At 35.4% G+C, this 22404-nt stretch overlaps 1 protein-coding gene and 1 pseudogene across 1 annotated transcript in view; both read right to left on the bottom strand.

The window, feature by feature from the left end:
• Positions 1 to 22404, bottom strand: part of JAK2 (Janus kinase 2) — a 143311-nt gene that overhangs the window by 72169 nt on the left and 48738 nt on the right. Inside the window, exon 4 of the mRNA XM_047767684.1 lies at positions 9094 to 9217. Coding sequence (XP_047623640.1) covers positions 9094 to 9217 — 124 coding nt within the window. The remainder of the gene's footprint in view (positions 1 to 9093; positions 9218 to 22404) is intronic.
• Positions 4828 to 7424, bottom strand: LOC125120019 (NEDD8-activating enzyme E1 catalytic subunit-like; annotated as a pseudogene).

Consider the following 22404-nt stretch of genomic DNA (forward strand, 5'->3'; position numbering starts at 1 on the left):
GATAGCAATTTACATTCCTACCAACAGTGTAATAGGGTTCCCTTTTCTCCACACCCTCTCCAGCATTTGTCTGTAGATTTTTTGATGATGGCCATTCCGGCCAGTGTAAGGTGGTACCTCATATTAGTTTTGATTTGCATTTCTCCAATAATTAGTGACGCTGAACATCTTTTCATGTTTTTTTGGCCATCTGTATGTCTTCTTTGGAGACTGTCAGTATCTTTTAATGCAGAACAAATACTTTGAAGAATTCCAAATAATCTATTTTTCTTTTGTTGCTTGTGCTCTGGTACCACATTTTAAAAATTATTGCCTAATCTAAGTACACAAAAATTTATTCCTATGTTTTCTCCTAAGGGTTTTATAGTTTTAGCTCTTAGATTAGGTTTATGACTCATTTTAAGTTGTTTTTTGTAACTGGTGTGAGTTAGTGATCTAACTTCATTACTTTACATGTGGATATCCAGGTTTTCCAGCACAATTTGTTGAAACGACTGTTCTTTTCACCATGAATTGTCTCGGCACCCTTGTCAAAAATCTGTTACCCTAACACTAGAGGTTGTTCTCGGACTCTCAATTTTATTCCATGAATCTCTATATCTAACCGTACACCACCACCACAGTCTTCATTACTACGGTTGTAGACTAAGTTTTGAAATTAGGAAGCATGCATCTTCTTTGTTCTTTTTCAAGATTGTTTTAGCTATTCCTAGTCCCTTTGATTTTTATATGAATTTCATAATTAACTTACCAGTTTCTACAACAAAGATAGCTAGAGTTTCAGTAGAGATTGCACAGAACATACATATTATGGGAATACTGCCATCTTAATAGTAAATCTTCCAACATACACATGAGCTATCTTTTCATTTATTCAAGTGTTTCTTTAATTTCTTTGAATGATATTTTATATTTCTCAGTAAGGAAGTTTTACACTTCTTTTGTTAGGGTTATACCGAAGTATTTCTTTATGCTATTGTATATGGAACTGTTTCCTTAATTTCACGTTTGTATTGCAATTGTTACCATATAGAAATGCAACTGTTTGTATTTCTAAACTGCAAGCAGGCTGAGCTCATTGATTAGTTCTAGTAGTTTATTAATTCCTTAGGATTTTTTTATATACTAGATCATATCACTTGTGATTAGTTTTTAGGTGCCTTTTATTTCTTACCCTTGCCTAATTTCCCTGGCTAGAATCTATGGTATACTGTTAAATAGAAGTAGTAAGAGCAGATATCCTTGTCTTATTCATGATCATTGGAACAAAGCATTCATTTCACTATCAAGTATAAGGTTAGCTCTGGGTTTTTCAGAGACACTTTTATCAGACTGAGCCTATCGTGCTGAATAATTTGATCATGATAGGATGATAGATTTTGTCAAATATTCTTCAGTGTCTACAAAGATGATCATATGGTTTTGGTCCTTTATTAATATCGTATATTATACTGATATATTTTGGGGATGTGAAAGCAACCTTGCATTTCCTGAGATAAATCCCACCTGGTCATGATACTTAATCTTTTTTATATACACTGTTAGATTTGGTTTGCTAGTATTTTGTTGAGGACTTTTACAACCATGTTTATAAGAGATATTGGTCCATGGCTTTCTTTTCTTTTAGACGGATCAGACTAATACTGAAGTCATAGACTGAGTTGAGAAGTGTTTCCTCCTTTTCACTTTTTATGAATAACTGGAATCAATACTTACTTACAAGTTTAACAGAATTTCCAGTAAAGCCACTTGGGCCAGAGCTTTCCTTTATGGAAAATTTTTTAAATTACTAATACCATTCCATTTCTTTACTTGCTATAGGTGTATTCACACATTCTATTTCTTCTTCTTCTATAGTTGGTATCTTCTTAAGCATTTGTCCATTTTATCTTGATCATATAATTTGTTGGTATAGAGTTGTTCTTTATAACACTTTTTATTTCTGTAAGGACATGGGAATGTTACCTCTTTTACTACTCATTTTAACAATTTAAGCTCCTCTTTTTTTTTTATCTTGGTAGTTTAGCTAAAGGATTACTGATATTCTTGATCTTTTCAAAGAACAAACTTTTGGTTTCTTGATTTTTGCTTCTGTTTTTCTATTCCCCATTTTATTTATATCTACTCTGATCTTTATTATTTTCTTCTCTCAGTGTGCTTTGAGTTTAATTTACTCTTCTTTTCCTGCTCTATAAAATAGAATGTTATTGATCTGAGAAATTTTTTTTCTTTTTTAATATATGTGTTTATGGCTATGAATTCCCTTCAAGCATTAGCTGCATACCATGAGTTTTGATATGGTGTGTTTGTGTTTTCAGTCATATCAAAGTACTTTCTATTTTCCCTTATGATTTTTTTGACCTATTAGTTATTTAGAAGTGTGTTGTTAATTGCCACATATTTGTGAATTTTTCACTTATCCTTCTGTTAATGACTTCTAATTTTTTTTTTTTTTATTGGCTGTGCCCGTGGCATGCAGAAGTTCCCAGGCCAGAGAATGAACCCATGCCACCCAGTGACAACACACACAATTCTTAACCTCTGTGCCACATCAGAACTCCTTTCTGTTAATGATTTCTAGTTTAATTATACAGTGGTCAAAGAATATACTTTGTATAATTTCGGTTATTTTAAATTTATGGACAATTATTTTGTGAGCTAACATATGATCTTTCCTGGGGAATCCATATGCACTTGAAAAGAATGTGTACAATGCTGTTGTTGAGTGTTCTATATATGTATGTCTAGCTGTTTTATAGTGTTGTTCCAGTCTTCTATTTCCCTGCTGATCTTCTAATTGTTCTATCCATTATTCAAAGTGAGGTGCTAAAGTCTCCAACTATTATTGTTGAATTGTCTGTTTTCCCCTTTAAATGTTACTGTTGCTTCATGCATTTTGGAGCTCTGTTAATCCAATTTATAACAATTATAAACAAATGTTATTATGTTTCCTTGCTGGATTAACTTTTTGATCATTATAAAAAGTGCTTCCTCTGTCTTTAATAAAAATATAGATCTTAAAAGGCAAATTTGTCTGATTTTTTTTTTGTCTTTTTGCCATTTCTAGGTCCACTTCTGTGGCATATGGAGGTTCCCAGGCTAGGGGTCTAATCAGGGCTGTAGCCACTGGCCTACGCCAGAGCCACAGCAACACGGGATCCAAGCCGCGTCTGCGACCTACACCACAGCTCACAGCAACGCCAGATCTTTAACCCACTGAGCAAGGCCAGGGATCGAACCCGCAACCTCATGGTTCCTAGTTGTATTTGTTAACCACTGAGCCATGATGGGAACTCCTGTCTGATATTAATATATCTGCTCTAGTTCTCTTTTGGTTAGTGAATGCCTAGTCTATCTTTTTCAATCCTTTACTTTCAAGTTAATAGTGTTTTTGAATGTAAAGTGTGCCTCTTATCGATGCACACTTACGATGTTTTTACAATCTAGTATGCCTTTCTCTGCCTTTTGAGTGTTTAATTCATTTACATTTACAGCAACTACTGTTAAAGTAGCATTTATTATATCTGTCATTTTGCTACTTGTATTATATAAGGCTTTTTTTGTCTTTTTATGTTTTTTGTTCATATAGTCTTCCTTACTGCTACAGATATTTTCTATTAAGTTTCTCATTGTATCAAAACTATATATACATATTTCTTTTTCTTTTTGAGCCACACCTGTGGCAGATGGAAATTCCAGGGACAGGAATCAAATCCAAGCTGAAGTGGTGACCTATGCTAAAGCTGCAAGAGATCCTTAACCAACTGCATTGGGCTGGGGACCGAACCTCCACAGAGACAAGCCAGATCATTAACCCACTGTGCCATAGTGGGAACTCCCAAAACTATGTATTTTTGAGTTATTTTCATAGGAGTTTCCAAGAGGATTACAACTGACAACAATCTAGTTCTTATTAATATCAACTTAATTTTCATAGAATAAAAAAACTCTGTTCCATTCCCTTTATTCTATGTCATACAAATTACATCGTTATAGATTATAAGCTCTTCAATGCAGTTTTATAATTGTTACTCTTTTATGCTGGTTTTGAAATAACCCATGTATATGTAATAAAGGAAATACCTAACAACTTCTAAACATAAGACAGCTGGAATTTTTTAAAAATAACATAAAATATCCTTTTAGGTAGTTTCCAGTTAGACTATCCTTGGAACTTTTGATCATAGGTAGCTATGGAAATATGATCCCTTAGTTTAAAAACAAAAGGAATTCAGAGTTCTCCTGTGGCTCAACGCCTTAAGGATCTGGTTTGTCACTGCAACTGCTTTTAGCCACTTGCTCTGACATGGGTTAGATACCTGGTCTGGGAATTTTCACATGCCGTGGGTGTGGACAAAACAAAAATTAGAGGAATTCCTGAATTTGATGAGGGAAACATTTTTTAATTAAATCAGTAGATATTTATTGTTGATAAAGATTTTTGTTTTTTCGTTTGTTTTTTGCCTTTTTTAAGGGCTGCACCTGAGGCATACGGAAGTTTCCAGGCTAGGGGTTGAATCAGAGCTACAGCTGCTGGCCTATACCACCACAGTCACAATGTGGAATCTAAGCCTGTCTGCAACTTATACCACAGCTCATGGCAATGCCAGATCTCTGACCCACTTAGCAAAGCCAGGAATTGAACCCGCATTCTCATGGGTACTAGGTCAGATTTGTTAACACTGCACCACAACAGGAACTCCCTAAAGTATAATTTCAGGCACCATAAAATTTTTATGTTAGTAAATCTGCCTTGCACTTAAAAATTATTTCTACATTACTATGGAACTACTTAATATACTTCAAAACATTTCAGTGAGAAAAGCAGACAATATATGATTTTATTCATAAATAGTGCAAAAGCATCAGTGACAGCTGTTTAAAAATTCAATTCTTTTAAAAGAACTTTCAGGTCTTGGCTTAAAAGTTGTGCATATTGGCCTCTATAGCACTGCAAGTAAACACATGAAAATTTTCCCATTTCCATGTACAGGTATTCGGCCATAACACCACTTACAAATTATCATGGACAAAGTAACTTTTGCAATAATTTTCACTTGGACAGCTACAATTAAAAGAATATTAAAACAAGCAAGAAGTAGGCTATGTAGAATATGCCCTAGATGTCAGGCTGTCATATTTAATGTTATTAAATTTAATTTTTTTATTTTCATTAAAGGGACATATTTTGTATATGTGGATGGACAAATGAAAACTGAAGTGTGTGTTCTTTGATAACAACAAAATTCACACACATGACGGTGTTTGCCTCATCTAAAAGAAGCAATACATTTTCTCATACTCTCTCTCTCCACGTATCGTTTTCCATATTACTAATGAAAATGCTGATAAGCACCAACCCCAAAAGTGCGTCTTCAAGGGAAAGTTGTAAAGTCAAAAAAAGTGGTTCATTATACATATTTTAAAAAGTCAAATTCCAGCAACACTAATGCTAAAAATGACATCAATTAAATTTCTTAGCATCCAAGAATTACAGTATTTCCATGAGTTTTCTCTCATGTGCAGATTTATTTTCCTTAAGAAGTAAAATGAAGTTTGAACAGTCTGTGGTGTGGTGACATCAGCAACTGCCAGTTCTTGCCCATGAACGAGTCCCAATTCTTTCAATGTCTTGGACAGATTTGGCCTTGTGCACTCTTCAATAGAGGTTACTGTCTGTCAGTAAAGTGTTCTATTTTTTTCCCTCTAATATGGCTGTTATGGCTACAGATTTCATCTGCAGAGAAGCACTACTGGTTAGACAATCCAAAATCTCCTGCAGTTTAGCTGATGGAGAGAACTGAATGTTGTGCAGAAGCTGGCTAAGAGCTGGGAAGTTTTCCTTTCTCTCTGCTTCAGATGCAAATGTGTATACTCCATCTATATCACTGAATACCAAGTAACTATTAAGGGGAATATATGCACTTGTGGCTATTTTAAAAACCTCAGTGGCACATACAGCTGCAATGACTGCATTTATAGAAGCTACTACAAGAATTGTTCATTTTACCACCTCTTAAGTGAATCTCTACGTAACACCTCTAATATTATACTGCGATGCTCTCTCTAGGGATTTTTGGAAAATCCACTGAATATGATCAATATCATCTCCACTTAATGTTACCCCTTCTCCAAAAAGCTGCTCCTTAGGCCACTGCAATATCCTTACATACTCAATACAGTGCTCTGGTAGCCTGGGCAAAGATACAATACACATGGGAAAATTAACCTGTGATGGGTACAGTGCCAGTGTGCATTCAATACAAGCAGTCATTCCAGGCAGAATTACTCAGGCATTTCCTTTAAAACTTTCTGTCCTCCTGTGTAAAAAAGGGACAATGGAACTTGGCTCTAATACACCATCTTCATAATTTAGAAGCGATACCAGCATGCCATTTATCCATCTTCTGGCCATAACAGAGTCCAGTCCACATACAATTATATGAAATTGCAGATAGAAAGTGTCATTAAAATTTTGAATCTTGTTGAAATGTGGAACTACACTGCAATTAGGAACTCTGTCATTTAGAAATTATGCAGCAACTTCAGCCTTAGGTCTTCCAGTATCTTTAGGCCTAAATAAAAATTGCCTATTTAGACTGGAAACATCTATAGCATCCACGTCCATAACATGAATCTCTCTAAAACCAGACAATGCCAGATTTTTCTGGAGCTCACATCCTAAGCTGCCAGCTCCAATGACTAGAACTTTACATATATCTAACAAAAACTGGAAAGATTCAGTGCTTGGTTTGAAATCAGAGTGTATGAAGGGTCCAGATCACTCAAGGAACTTCTTTACATGGTTCCAGTGACCTTCCCAGTCTCCAGTGGCCCCACACCCACCATCAACTGCCATTTTCTCATCCAGAAGCTCCTCTATTCTCCTTCTTTTCTTCTCCAGTTTCTCGTCATCTGCCATATCGTGCGCCTCTTCCCAGGTGCCCCGAGGGAAACATTTTTTTAATTATTGAGAGGAAGTGAGCAAATTATGGCCCACTGGCCCAATCTGGTCCACTGCCAGTTTTTAGTTTTACCAAAACACAATCACATGCATTCATTTAGTTATTGTCTATGGCTGCTATCACACTATAACAGAGTTGAATATAGCAAAAACAGTATGTTCTGCAATACCTGAAATATTGACTATCTAGCTTCTTACAGAAAAACATAACCACTCTACAGATATTTTAAAAGAAAAAGACATACTTGCTAATTGCAGAAAGTATAGTAATTATAGAAAGTGATAAAGTATTTTTAGTAAGATATTTATATTTTCTCAATCACATGTAGCACATCAGAATGCTTCTTTAAAATGCAGAATTTCGGAGTTCCCAATGTGACTCAGTGGTTAACGAACTGGACTAGCATCCGTGAGGACGTGGGTTCGATCCCTAGCCTCACTCAGTGGGTTAAGGATCCAGTGTTGCCATGAGCTGTGGTGTAAGTCACAGACGCAGCTCAGATCCCGCGTTGCTGTGGCTCTGGCGTAGGCCAGAAGCTATAGCTCTGATTGGACCCCTAGGCTGGGAACCTCCATATGCCGTGGGTGCAGCCCTAAAAAGACAAAAAAAGGAGAATTTTAGAAGTTTCCATTGTGGTTCACTGAGTTAAGGACCTGGCAGTGTCCATGAGAATGTGGGTTCAATCCATAGCCTAGCTCAGTGGGTTAAGGATCTGGTGTTGCCACAAGCTGGACATAGGTCCAGCACTGCTCTGGCTGAGGGGCTGTGGCCAGCAGCAGCTGCAGCTCTGATTCAACCCCTAGCCCAGGAACTTCCATATGCCACAAGTGCAACCATTAAAAAAAAAAAAAAAAAAAAATGTAGAATTTTATGAAGTCTTTAAACCTGCATAAAGTTTTACATAACTTAGAACAGGTTTGATCCTAGGCATTTTATGTTTTGTTGTTATTTTAAATGATCCCTTTCTGTTTGTTTGTTTGTGGAAATAATTAACTTTTTAACATATTGATCACATTGACCTAGCCTCCTGCCGAATGGTTATTAATGATGTCTGTAGATTTGTTCATATTTTCTATGCTAAAAATCTTATCTCCAAATAATGATTTTTCATTCTATGTTGTCAATTATTAAACATTTCAATTATTTTTCCCCATGTCCTACTGTACAGGTTAGGAACTCCATTACAATCTCATATACAAGTAGTGATGGTGGCTATCTGTAATTTTTATCTTGTTCCTGACTTTAAAGAGAATGCATGTAGCATTTTACCATTTAAGAATATTATTTGCCACATGTTTTTGCAGTAACCCCTTATATGAGTAAGGGTGTCTCTCAAGTCTTAGTTTATTGAGATTTCCTTTTCTTTTCAAAACCATGAATGAGTTGAAGATTTTTTTTACCATGCAACACTGACTCTATACATAGAATGGATCTATTTCATGAGTAAGAATCACATCAAACTTATTTCTTCGTTTAATCCTTTTTTTTTTTTTCCTTCAAAAAGTACCTCTGGACTTCTCCAAATTGGTATTACATATTACTAACAATTATTAAATAAATTTATAATTTAAGGTTGTAAATAAACACTGTCAAAATCTTATCCTTCCTTCACCTGAATTCATAAATTCATTTAAAAGGAGAAATGTAAGATTACATACTACTGCACAAAATAAAATAAAAAAAAAATTTCCTGGGAAACTATCAATATTCTAAACAGTTAGGATTTTGCTAGTAAAAGCCATTCGTATCCTTTTAAAATTTCAATTATAGTGATAAGTGGTAAACTAGCATCCCACCAGAACAGCTATATTCTCAGAGTATTTTAGTTAAAAAACATGTATGAACATTTCCTCTAGTGGAGAAACAGAGTCTTAAATGAAGAAGATTTTAAGTGTTAATTAGTTCTAGTCTCTGATATTAAGGACCTTAAGATTAAAAAATATGGTTGAAGAGTGTCTGTGTGCTCAGCAAGGTAAGTATCTGGAGTCGTCACTGCTGTAGTACAGGTTCTATCCTTGCCCAGGAACTTTCACATACCATGGGTGCAGCCGGAAAAAAAGTGTATGGTTGATAATTTCTCCCATTTTGCCTTTCACCATTAAGTTAGTCATTTTACTGGAGAAAGTACCTGATTCTGTAGAGTACATTGTGCCTGGCAGATTCATCTACATGGAAGACATGGTTGGGTGGATACCAGATCCTTTCTGTTTCATTCATTAAAGCAAACATACTATGATACACAGGTGTGATTCCTAGGAAAGAAGCAGAAAAAGGAATTATTACAGATACATTAATATAACATCTATAATGTGTAATGGAGCTGAAGTTAACAACTCTTAAAATCAGCACAAAATGCAGTAGCAGTCAAATCTTTTGGTTCAATAATACAACTGAATTCTTAAATATCTTTTTTCCCCATGTATTATAAATTTTTATTTCTGGGGTTCTTTGAAGCAGATTATTTTTAAAAATTATCTAGTTTTTTAGTTGTCCTCTAAATCAAGGCTGATCCAAAGCTGTGTATGTTTTAAATGATAATGAGGGTAGAAAATAACTAAAATATTTAGAAGTTATTGGGTGAACACTGAAGAGAACACTTAAACAGTTTAATTTAAAGAACATTGAAACAGTTCTGTTTTTAAATGTCAAGTTTTATAGAACACACTAGCATTATATCCTCTACCCTATTTAAACTTACAGTGAAAAATTTTAAGTATCAATTTAAATTCAAGGGTTAAGTGATTTTTTAAAAGATATTTTAGGAGGTACATTAACAAAAGGCTGAAGGACACTAAACTTTCTAAAAACATAGAACACCTAAGCCACATAATTAAATAATGCATATTATTTCCAAGGACATAGAGAATATTCATATATACACACTTTTCGTCTCCAAAAATGCCAGAGAATAATCATACATACCATGTTTTCTCACTACACTTTGATTAAATCAGAAATGAATACTTAGGAAAAAACTTTTTAAATCTTATATGTTTGTAAACAGAAGCCTCATATAGAAAGTATTTTTATTCTTGTTATAATATTCATTCTTTTCAGCTGTAGGCAAAATGATACCAACCGACACAGTAATAACAAAGATTTTAAATTTTTATTTAAGGAGTTCCCATAGTGGCGCAGTGGAAACAAATCTGACTAGGAGCCATGGGGTTGCAGGTTCGATCCCTGGCCTTGCTCAACGGGTCAGGGATCCGGCGTTGCCGTGAGCTGTGATGTAGGTTGCAGATGCAGCTCAGATCCGGCATTGCGGTGGCTATAGCGTAGGCTGGTGGCTGCAGCTCCAATTAGACCCCCATCCTGGGAACCTCCATATGTCTTTTTAGGTGTGGCCCTAAAAAGGCAAAAATAAATAAATAAATAAAATAAAGTTTTTATTTAAGTTATTAATACAACTTTCTATTCATAGATAGTAATGTAATAATATGACAATTTCAATTAGTTACACATAAAAACATAATTCAGTAACAACTTCTAAACTGTATAGTTGAATTCTTACAAATACTTCTAAATATCTCACAGGTCATAGAAGTAATTATAACAGAACTTAAAAAGCACTTATAATGAATGATGACCAATACCATGTATTAAATTATGGAATATAACTAAAATAAGACACAAAAGGGAAAACTGTGGATATAACCTGCTTATGTTAGGAAAAAAACAGAAAATGATACTGAGTTATCTAACTCAGTACAAAAGGAAAAAAAAACAAAACAAAACAGAATAATCCCAAAGACAGATGAAAGGACTTGACAGAAGTTAGGAGAGAAAAAAAATTCAAGAGAGAGACTAAGAAAAGAAGCTGTTTATTTGTAATTACTAATATAATAAATAAGATTTTTGTCAAGTCTGATTAAAAAAGAAGGCACAGATAAGATTAAGATTAAGATTTTTTTTTTTGTCTTTTGTCTTTTTTGTTGTTGTTGTTGTTGCTATTTCTTGGGCCGCTCCCGCGGCATATGGAGGTTCCCAGGCTAGGGGTTGAATCGGAGCTGTAGCCACTGGCCTATGCCAGAGCCACAGCACGCGGGATCCGAGACGAGTCTGCAACCTATACCACAGCTCACGGCAACGCCGGATCGTTAACCCACTGAGCAAGGACAGGGACCGAACCTGCAACCTCATGGTTCCTAGTCGGATTCGTTAACCACTGCACCACGACGGGAGGTCTTTTTTTTTTTTGTCTTTTGGAATTTTTTAACTACAGTTAGAAGTTATGAAAACAAGAGTGCTAGAATAAATTTATGCTGATAAATTTGAAAATGTAGATAAATGGACACTTGTTGAAAATAGGTTACTCTAAAAAATGATTCAAAAATTGAAAAATTTCTAAAGAAACAATTTAGCCAATTAAAAAATCGAGAAGAAAGAAGGAAAAGAAAGGAAAGAGGAAAAAAAGGAACAACGAAAAAGAAGAAAGAAAAACCATCATTGGGCCCAAATAAATTTTAGACATGAGTTAAACTCAAGATGAAAGACAAACTCTAATTTTAAGTATACTATTACAAGGAACAACAACAACAACAAAAACCCAAGAACAGGAAAACTGACAAATTTTGTGACTTCAGTTTGACCACAATACCAAAATCAGACAAAAACATCATAAAAGAATAATCTCATTTATAAAAATAGATACAAAAATCCAAAATGAAGTATGCGCAAACCAAATCAAGCAATGTTTCTTTTTTAAAAACTGTGACAAAGTTCATTTATCCTAAGAGTGAGGAGACGGCTCAACTAGGAAAATTTATGATTATAACTCATTACAATGACATGTTAAAGAAGTCTTAAGAAAATGATAAAAGGTAGGTGGTGGGCACACTGATAATATATTTGATATATATGATAATATATTTTATCTTTCTATACAAAGTGTTACTTGAAATACGTTATAATAAAAAAAATCAGTATTAAAAAGGCAAAATAATAATGGGTTGCCTACACAGAGGCTGAAACCCAAGCTGACCCCGAGGGGTCTCCAGTCTTTGGAATTGGGGCTGAAATCTGAGCTGTGTCCTTAAGACTGTGCAACTTTGGTTAATTTACACCACTGGCACCTTTGTAAGCTCACTGTCTACAGGACACCCAAGTGGATCACTGTTGCTTCAGTGTCTGGGTTGGCAAATGCATACAGAGGTAGGCCTGGTATCTGGGCTGATTCTGTAGCTCCCAGGTGGGCAACTATGATGAATCCTAGTGCCTGATTTCAAGGAATATGCACCAATGGATCTGTGCTGGTGGCTTTGTAAACAGTGCCTGAGGGACATCTGGACTGATTGCTGCATTTTCATAGCTGAGATGGTGCCAAGGGCAGTACAAAAACAGTGTACTTTCTAAGTGTGCAGAATGGGTGACAGAAGACACTACAGAGCCTACTTCCCAGTGGATAGCTCCTAATGAGGAATACTCAGTGGCTCCTCTCCTAGCAGAAAGACCACAGTCTCACTGAGCTCACACCATATAACAAAAACCAATCTGTGGGATCCTACTCCATACCTGTGGAGCAGATGCTGCCCTTGACAGGACTGTGAGAATGACAGAGCAAAGAGGCCACACTTAATGGAGACCAGTGCAGACTATGGACACCACAAAATCAATCACTCCCACTTTTTAGGGGATAGTGGCCAGCACACACTGAAGAAGATGAAGCAGGCATCCATACTAAAACAGACAGCACCAAAACTACTAGACTGATGCAGTCTACACAGGGGAACTCTCACAAACAGCCCTACAAAATCATGGTAGACAACTACTTCTCCAAATTCATAGGCAAATAAAAGTAAAATTTAGAAGCAGAGGAAGCACTCCCAGTTAAAAGAACAAGAGAAATCCCTTGAAAGAACAATGAAACATACCTCTGAAGTCAACCAGATCCCAAGTTCAAAAAGAAAGTCATATACGTAGTGAAGGACTTAAGGTATAGAAAGAAATGCAAATCACTGTAACAAGGAACTATAAACTATAAAGAGGAGCCAATAAAAATTAGAAAACTCATTTACCAAGATGAAAACCAAGCTAAAGGTAAAAAACCCCTGAAAACTAATTAATGCAGAAGGAAAAAAGTAATCTTGAAGACAGAATAATGGACATCACCCAATCAGAACAGCAGACAGAAAGGCAAATTTTCAAAAGCAAAAGCAATATACATGACCTATTAGCAAGCTGATCTACGCATAATAGTGATTCCACTAGGAGAAAAGAGAAAAGGGAATCAAAAATGTATTTTAAGGTGTTCCCATCGTGGCGCAGTGGAAACAAATCTGACTAGGAACCATGAAGTTGCAGGTCTGATCCCTGGCCTTGCTCAGTGCATTAAGGACCCAGCATTGCCATGAGCTGTGGAATAGGTCACAGACATGGTTCAGATCCCACACTGTTGTGGCTGTAGCAGGCTGGCAGCTGTAGCTCCAATTAGACCCCTGGACTGGGAACCTCCATATGCTGTGGGTATGGCCCTACAAAGCAAAAAAAAAAAAAAATTGAAATATATTTTTAAAAAGTACGGTAAAAACATCCCAAACCTAATGAAGACAACAAATATCCATGTTCAGGGAGCAGAGTGTCCCAAACAAGATGAACCCAAACAGAACTACACCAAGACACATTTTAATTAAAATGGCAAAGTTTAAGATAAAAAGAGGATTTTAAAGGCAGCAAGAGAAAAACTAAGAGTACGTTACAAAGGAACCCCCGTAAAGCTATCAGCTAATTTCTCCACAGAAACTCTGCAGGCTGGAAGTGAGTGTCAAGATATATCTAAAGTCTTGAAAGGGAAAAGCTAGTAACATAGGATACTCTACCTAGCAAGATTATAATTTAGAATAGAAAAAGAGATAATGAATTTCTGAGATAAGCAAAAAGTAAAAGAATACAGCAGTACTAAACCTATTCTAAAAGAAATATTAAGATGTCTTCTCTATATAGAAAAGAAGCGAGAATCCACAGGAAGGAAAAACTCATAAATGAAAAAGGCAGTACACGAATTTTTAAAAAAATCAAAAATATTTTGTGAAAGCTATGGTAAGTACAATAAACAGCGAAAAGATAAACATGAAGATGTAGAGGAAAATATCAAAATCATGAAATGGGGGAGGAGAATAAAAAATGTATATTTTCTTTTAAAGGGGTTTGAGCCTATATGACTATGAGCATAAAGCAAGTATATACAGTAATGGGTTAACATGCTTGAAAAACAAGATAACTGCAAATCAAAAACATAGAAAGGTTCGTAGTAACTAAAAAGAAAAGAACTTAGGCATAAATCAAAAAAAAAAATCACAAAAGGAAAAAGGAACAAAAAGAAACACAAAATCAGCTAGAAAAAAAAGGTCTAAAATTGCAATAATAAATACAAATCTATCAACAATTACCGTAAATGCCTATAGACTTAATGTTTCAATCAAAAGTTATAGGGTGGCAAGTTGGATAATAAACAAGAGTCCCAAATATGCTGCCTACAAGGGATCCACTTTAGGATGAAGAATACATACAGATTGAGAGGGGACGAAAAAAGATATTTCACGAAAAAAGAAATGACAAGAAAGTGGGGGTAGCAATATTCACATCAGTTAAGACAGACTTTAAAACAAAGGTCACTGAGAACTATATCTAGTCACTTATGATGGAGCATGATGGAGGATAAGGTGAGAAAAAGAATGTATATATAGGTATGTGTGACTGAGTCACTTTGCTGTACAGTAGAAAATTGACAGAACACTGTAAACCAAGTATAATGGAAAAAATCATTTAAAAAATTTTTTAAAAAATCAAAGGTCATAAATTTAAAAAAAGAACATGATATAATGAAAAAAGGATCAATACAGGAAGATGATATTGCAATGATTAACATATATGCACTCAATATAGGAACATCTAAATACATAAAACAAATAATTACAGATATAAAGGGAGAAACTATAGTAAGAGACTTTAACAACCCACTGACATCAATGGAAGATCAATGGACAGATCTTTCAGAGAACAAATCATTAAGGCAACAGAGATCCTAAAAAAAAAAAAAAAAATAGAATACACATTCTTTCCAAGTGTACATGTAACATTCTCTAGGACAGACCACATACAAGGGCACAAACAAGCCTCAACAAATTTAAGAGTATAGAAATTATTTCAAATATCTTTTCTAACCACAAGAGCATGAAACTAGAAATCAAAGAAAGAGAAGAAAAAAAAAATTACTTGGAGACTAACCAAAATGCTACTAAAAAACCAATGGGTTAACAACGAAATCAAAGGGAAAAATTTTTAAATATCTCAAGACAATTGACAATGAAAACACACTGGGATGCAACAAAAGCAGTTCTCAGAAGGAAGATCATAACAATACAGGCTTTGCTCAAAAAAAGCAAGAAAACTCAAATAACCCAACATACCATCAAAAAAGTTAGAAAAAAAGAAGAATCAACAACTAAATTCAGCAGAAGGAAGGAAGTAATAAAGATTGGAGAGGAAATAAAATAGAGGAAAATAATCAGTAAAACCAAGAGCTGGGTTTCGGGGGATCTTTTTGTTTTGTTTTTTGAGGGCCACACTCCAGCATATGGACATATGGAGGTTCCCAGGTGAGGGGTTGAATCAGAGTTGCAGCTGCCATGCTATGCCACAGCCACAGCAATGCCAGATCCAAGCCACATTTGTGACCTACACCACAGCTCACGGCAATGCCAGATCCTTAACCCACTGAGCAAAGCCAGGGATCAAATCCTTATCCTCATGGTTACTAGTTAAGTTTGTTAACTGCTGAGCCATGATGGGAACTTCAAGAGTTGGTTTTTTAAAAGGTAAACAAAATCCACAAACCTCTGCCCAAGTACACCAAGAAGAGAGAATAACCAAAGAAACAAATTGAGAAATGAAAGAAAAAATAGCAAGATTCCTCAGAAATACAAAAAATCATAAGAGATTACTCTGAACAATTATATGTCAATGAATTGGACAACCTAGAAGGGGCAAGTTTCTAGAAATATACAGCCCATTAAAACTGAATGAGTAAGAATTAGATAATTTGAAAAGACCGATCACAAGAAGTGAAATTGAATCTGTAACTATAAAAAAAACAAACAAACAAAAACTCCCTGCAAACAAAAGTCCAGGACAGGGAGTTCCTGCTGTGTAACAGTGGGTTAGTGATCCAGTTTGTCTCTATAGCACTGTTGGTTCAATCCCCAGACTGGTGCAGTGAGTTAAGGATCCAGTATTGCTGCAGCTACGGTCGCAGCAGTCTGTATAGGTCGCAGATTCGACTTGGATTCAATGCCTAGCCTGGAAATTCCATATGTCATGAAAGCAGTCAAAACAGAGAGGAAAAAAAGTCAAAGTCTAGGACAGGATTGTCTCCAGAATTCTAACAAACATACAAGAACAGATTCTTTTCAAAACCCTTCCTAAAGATTGAAGAGAAAGGAGCACTCCCAAAGTCAAGTGATGAAGCCACCATTATCTTGATACCACCAAAAAAGAAAATTATAGCCAGTATCTTTGAAGGATACAGATGCAGAAACCCTCAACAAAATATTAGCAACCTGAATCCAACAACATCTAAAAGAGATCATATACCACAAGCAAGCTGGATTCATCCTAGAGTCATAAGGACGGTTCAACATAATGCATATTTAATCAATGTAATACATTACCTAAACAAAAGACAAAAACCACATGACCATCTCGAGAGATGCACAAAAAACATCCAATAAAGTTCAACATTCATTCATGGGGAAAAAAAAAAATCCATTCATTAAAAAAAAGAAAACTCTTTACCATAGCAGATATAGAGGTAACATACATATCTCAATAGAATAAAAGCTATTTATGACAAAACCACAGCCAACATAATACTCAACAGTGAAAAGCTGAAAGTCTTCCCAGTACAATCTGGAACAACACAAGGATGCCCACTCTCAGCACTTCTATTAAACATAGTATTGGAAGTCCTAACCACAGTAATCAGAAAAAAAAAAAAAAAAAGAGGTAAAATTGTCACTATATGCAGATGACATGATACTATATATATAGAAAACTCTAAGGATTCCACACAAAAATTCCTAGATCTGATAACCAAGTTCAGCAAAGTAGCAGGATACAAGATTAACATATAGAAATATGCTGCATTTCTCTATAGTAACAAGGAAATCTCTGAAAGGGAAAGTAAAAAGAAAAACCTCTTTTAAAATTTTATCTAAAAACTAAGTTCCCACTGTGGCTCAGCAGGTTAAGAGAATGTAGGTTTGACTCCTGGCCTCACTCAGTGGGTTAAGGACACAGCGTTGCCACAAGCTGTGGCATAGGTCACAGATGTGGCTCAGATCCAGTGTTGCAGTGGCGGTGGCAAAGGCCTTAGCTGAAGCTCTGATCTGACCCCTAGCCTAGTAACTTCCATATGCTGTATGTGTGGCCACTAAAAAAAAAAAAAAAAATTACATCAAAAAAAAATTTAGGCATAAACTTAACCAAGTTGAAAGACTTATACACTGAGAACTATAAAACACTGTTGATCAAGGAAAGTGAATATGATTTAAAGTAACAGAAAGATATCCCAAAATCATGGATTGGAAGAATATTGTTAAAATGACCACACTACTGAGTGAAATTTACAGACAGTACAATCCATATTAAACTACCCTTGACATTTTTCACAGAATAAGAACAAATAATCTAAGAATTTATTTATTTATTTATTTATTTTGTCTTTTTGACATTTCTTGGGCCGCTCCCACAGCACATGGAGCTTCCCAGGCTAGGGGCTGAATCAGAACTGTAGCCACCAGCCTGCACCAGAGCCACAGCAACACGGGATCCAAGCCACATCTGCAACCTCCACCACAGCTCACGGCCACACCGGATCTTTAACCCACTGAGCAAGGCCAGGGGTCGCACCCGCAACCTCATGGTTCCTAGTCAGATTCATTAACCACTGAGCCACGACGGGAACTCCAATCCAAGAATTTATATGGTACTATAAGAGACCCAGAACTGCCAAAGAAATCCAGAGGAAAAAGAACAAATCTGGAAGCAAAGCCCTCCCAGATTTCAGACAATACTACAAAGCTACAGTAACCAAAATGGAATGGTACTGGCAAAAAAACAGACATATGGATCAACAGAACAGAACAGGGAGCCCAGAAATACACTCACACATCTACCATCAATTATTATTTGACAAAGGAGGCAAGGATACCTAATGGAGAAAAAACAGTCTCTCCAGCAAGCAGTGCTGGGAAAGCTGGACGCCAACATGTAAATCAATGAAGTTAGAACACTCTTATACCACACACAAAAAGAAATGGCTTAAGGATTTAAACATCAAACATGATACCATAAAACTCTTACAAGAGAATTCAGGCAAAACATTATTTGACATAAATCTTAGCAATACTTTTTAAGTGAATCTCCCAAGGCAATAAAAATAAAAGCAAAAATAAAGGGGACCTAATTAAACTTGTATTAGCAAAGGAAAGGATAAACAAAAGGAAAAGACAACCTGAGGGATGGGAGAAAATATGCGCAAATGATGCAACCAACAAGGGATTAATTTCCAAAATATATGAAAAGCTCATATAATTCAGTAACAAAAAAACAAACAACCCAATCAAAAAAATGGGCAGAAGACTTAAACAGACATTTCCCCAAAGAAGATATACAGGTGACAAATACACACATGAAAAGTTACTCAACATTACTAATTATTAGAGAAATGCAAATCAAAACTACAATGAGGTATCACCTTACACCAATCGGAATGGCCATCATTAAACAGTCTAGAAATAATAAATGCTGGAAAAGGTGTGGATAAAAGGGAACCCTCCTACACTGTTGATGGGAATGTCAACTGGTATAGCCACTATGGAAAACGTATCAAGGTTCCTTAAAAACACTAAAAATAGAGTTACCATATGATACAGCAATCCTACCCTTGAGCATATATCCAGAGAAAACTATAATTCAAAAAGATATATACACCCCAATTGTTCAAAACAGCACTATATACAATAGCCAAGACATGGAAGCAACTTACATGTCCACTGACAGAGGAATGGATAAAGAAGATATACCACTTGGCAATTGAAAAAAAAAAAAAAAAAAAAGAAGGAAATAATGCCATTTGCAGCAACATGGATGGACCGAGAGATTATCATACTAAATGAAATCAAAGACAAGTATCATATATCACTTATACGTGGAATCTAAAATATGATACAAATGAAATTATTTACCAAACAGAAACAGACTCACAAAGAAAACAAACCTATGGTTATAAAAAGGGAAAGTGAGAGAGAGATAAATTCAAAGTTTGAGATTAGCAGATACAAACTGCTACATATAAAATAGATAAACAGTGACCTACTATATAGCACAGGCAACTATGTTCAATACCTTATAATAAACAATAATGGAAAACAATATGAAAAAGAATATAGATACAGATATAAAACTGGATCACTTTACTGTATGCCAGAAACTAACCCTGTAAGTCGATTATACCTAAAAAACAAAATAAAAAAAATAAAAAGGCAAAAGAAAAAAAACTAAAAGTGAAAATGGCAAAAAAATGGAAATTATTCGCAATAGAGCAATCCAAAAAACTAATAAACATGAAAAAGGATGGTAATACTGAGTATTGAACAAAATGCAATTTTAAACTATGTGATAACACTTTATACCCATTCAACAGCAAGAATAATAAGAAGGATAACATCTAGTGCTGAATGAACTGTAGTAAAAGGTAAACTATGCTAGAAATGTAAACTGGTACAGCCTCTGAGAAAGCAATATTGGCATAATTTTGAGAAATCAGCATCAGTAAAAATTCTAAATACCCCTTTATCCAGTACTTTCTCCTATACACTCCTAAAAATGCAGTAGTAATAGTAGTAAAATGTAATCTCTCCTATACACTTCTAAAAATGTAGTAGTAAGAAAGAAAGAAAATGTAAATTCAGGAGCAGAAAATATGAAAAATTGTAGTGGTATAATCAATGCCATGGACCATTATGAAACTCAATAAAAAGAATGAGTTAGTACAAAAGTATTTGGCTTGAATAGGTTTTTTTTACAATGTGTGTTTTCATGAGAAAAGCAAGAAGCAGGCAAGGATATATAATATGACTGCATTTTATAAAATAATGATCTCAAAATCTTAATGACTGTATGTATGGAAGCAAGATGGATTTTCTGCCCCTATATGATTATGGAGTAAACTATGAGAGATATTCCTAAGAGATTACTGTCTTAGCAGGACGGGACTAAACAAAAAGGAAGGTAAGAGTACAGTGGAGAAGAAACTTCTTTTTAAAAAATAATTCATTAAATAAAAACAGTAAGGCTTTGTGAAAAAGAAAAAAGTAAAAGGAAAGAAATAAAGGAAAAAAGACAGCAACAAATACCCAGACAATGGTTCAACAGGCATGTCACCTTGAAACTACAGAGAATGAAATAACAATTAAATAAATAAATAAATAAATAATTCCACATTCTTCTTCAAAAAAAAAACCTATGAAGAATGATGGCTTGTCATTCTCCAAACTTTAAAATAACTGTAAGATGACAGGAAATAATACCATTCAAATAAGTTGAGGAACAGTTATCTCACCTGAGTAGCATTTTGATCTAGGCTAATCTGCATTGAAAAAAATATTTTAAACTTGAAAATTTTGAAGAACATTATCTCATCAATCAAGTGAATAGAACCATAATCTCATATTTTTGTACCCTGTACATACTATTCTTAAAAGGTAAAAGTGACTGCCTGTCCTCTATCCACAAAATGTTTCATATAACCAGTGTTCTAGTTACAAAACAGAGTGGACATGAACCTGCCTGAGAAGGTGTCATAAAGACCTGATAGAAGACTGCCTTGAAAAAAAAAAAAATACTGGGAAGAGAACCTCAGCAAAAAAGTAGCATTTAGTTTAAATGTAACCATGCAAATAAAGTATGCATATGGAAACATTCTTCTTCTTTTTTTTTTTTTTTTCTTGGCCACATCAGCAGCACATGGAAGTTCCCGGGCCAAGGACTGAATTTGAGCCATAGCTGTGACCTATGCTACAGCTGTGGAGATGCCAGATCCTTTATCCCACTGCACCAAGCCAGGAATCAAACCCTGCCTCTGCACACAATGGAATATTAATCAGCCATAAAAGAATTAAGTACTCTTACATGATACAACATGAATGAATCTTATCAACATTATATGCATGTAAGAAGCCAGTAACAAAAGTCCAAATATTATATGATCCCATTTATATGAAATATCTAGAAGAGACAAATTTATTGATACAGAAAGTAGATTAGCAGCAGCCTAAGAAGGGAGGGATGGATGATTGGGAAGGGATACCCAAAAAGCACACAGGTTTTGTGAGGCTCAAGAAAATGTTCTAAAATTGACTGTGGTATGGAGTTCCCATCATTACTCAGTGGTTAACGAATCCGATTAGGAACCATGAGGTTGCGGGTTTGATCCCTGGCCTTGCTCAGTGGGTTACGGATCCAACATTGCCATGAGCTGTGGTGTAGGTTGCAGACGCGGCTCGGATCCCGCGTTGCTGTGGCTCTGGCATAGGCCAGTGGCTACAGTTCTGATTTGACCCCTAGCCTGGGAACCTCCATATGCCATGGGAGCGGCCCAAGAAATGGCAAAAAGTTAAAAAGAATAAAAAAATAAAAATAAAATAAATTAAAAAAATGAAATAAAATTGACTGTGGTGGAGTTCCCATTGTGGCTCAACAGAAACAAACCCAACTAGTATTCATGAGAATGAGGATTTAATCCCTGGTCTCGCTCAATGGGTTAAGGATCCGCCGTTGCCATGGGCTGTGGTGTACGTAGGTTGCAGATGAGGCTCAGATACTGCATTGTCGCTGTGGCATAGGCCAGCAACTATGGCTCCAATTAGACCCCTAGCTTGGGAACTTCCATATGCCACAGATGTGGCCCTAAAAAGCAAAATAAATAAATAAATAAAACTGGTGGTGATGAGAGGACTTTTCTGTGAGCACAGTACAAACTATGTTATACTCTAGAAGGGTAAAATATATTACCTGAAATGTAATGTACTGAATTATATATATCAATAAAGCTTTCTCCAAAAAATAAACATGAGATACTACTTCTTACTCCCTAGTTCAACTATTACTAAAAAGAGGGTTATAACAGGTGTTGCAGATGTAGAGAAACTGAGGCTTTCATATACTGCTGGTAATGTGGTACAGCTACTTTGAAAACATTCTGGCAAGGTCTCCAAAGGTTAAGCACAAGATTACCATATGAATTCAATGCCTAGTGACAAAGTGCCACAAGTTGACTCATTCTACTTTTTCTTCTTCTTCTTCTTTTTTTTTTTTTTTTTTTTTTTTTAGTACTGCACCCAGGGCATATGGAGGTTCCCAGGCTAGGGGTGCAATCGGA

This window comes from Phacochoerus africanus, chromosome 2, assembly GCF_016906955.1.
Source record: "Phacochoerus africanus isolate WHEZ1 chromosome 2, ROS_Pafr_v1, whole genome shotgun sequence".
NCBI lineage: Eukaryota > Metazoa > Chordata > Mammalia > Artiodactyla > Suidae > Phacochoerus > Phacochoerus africanus.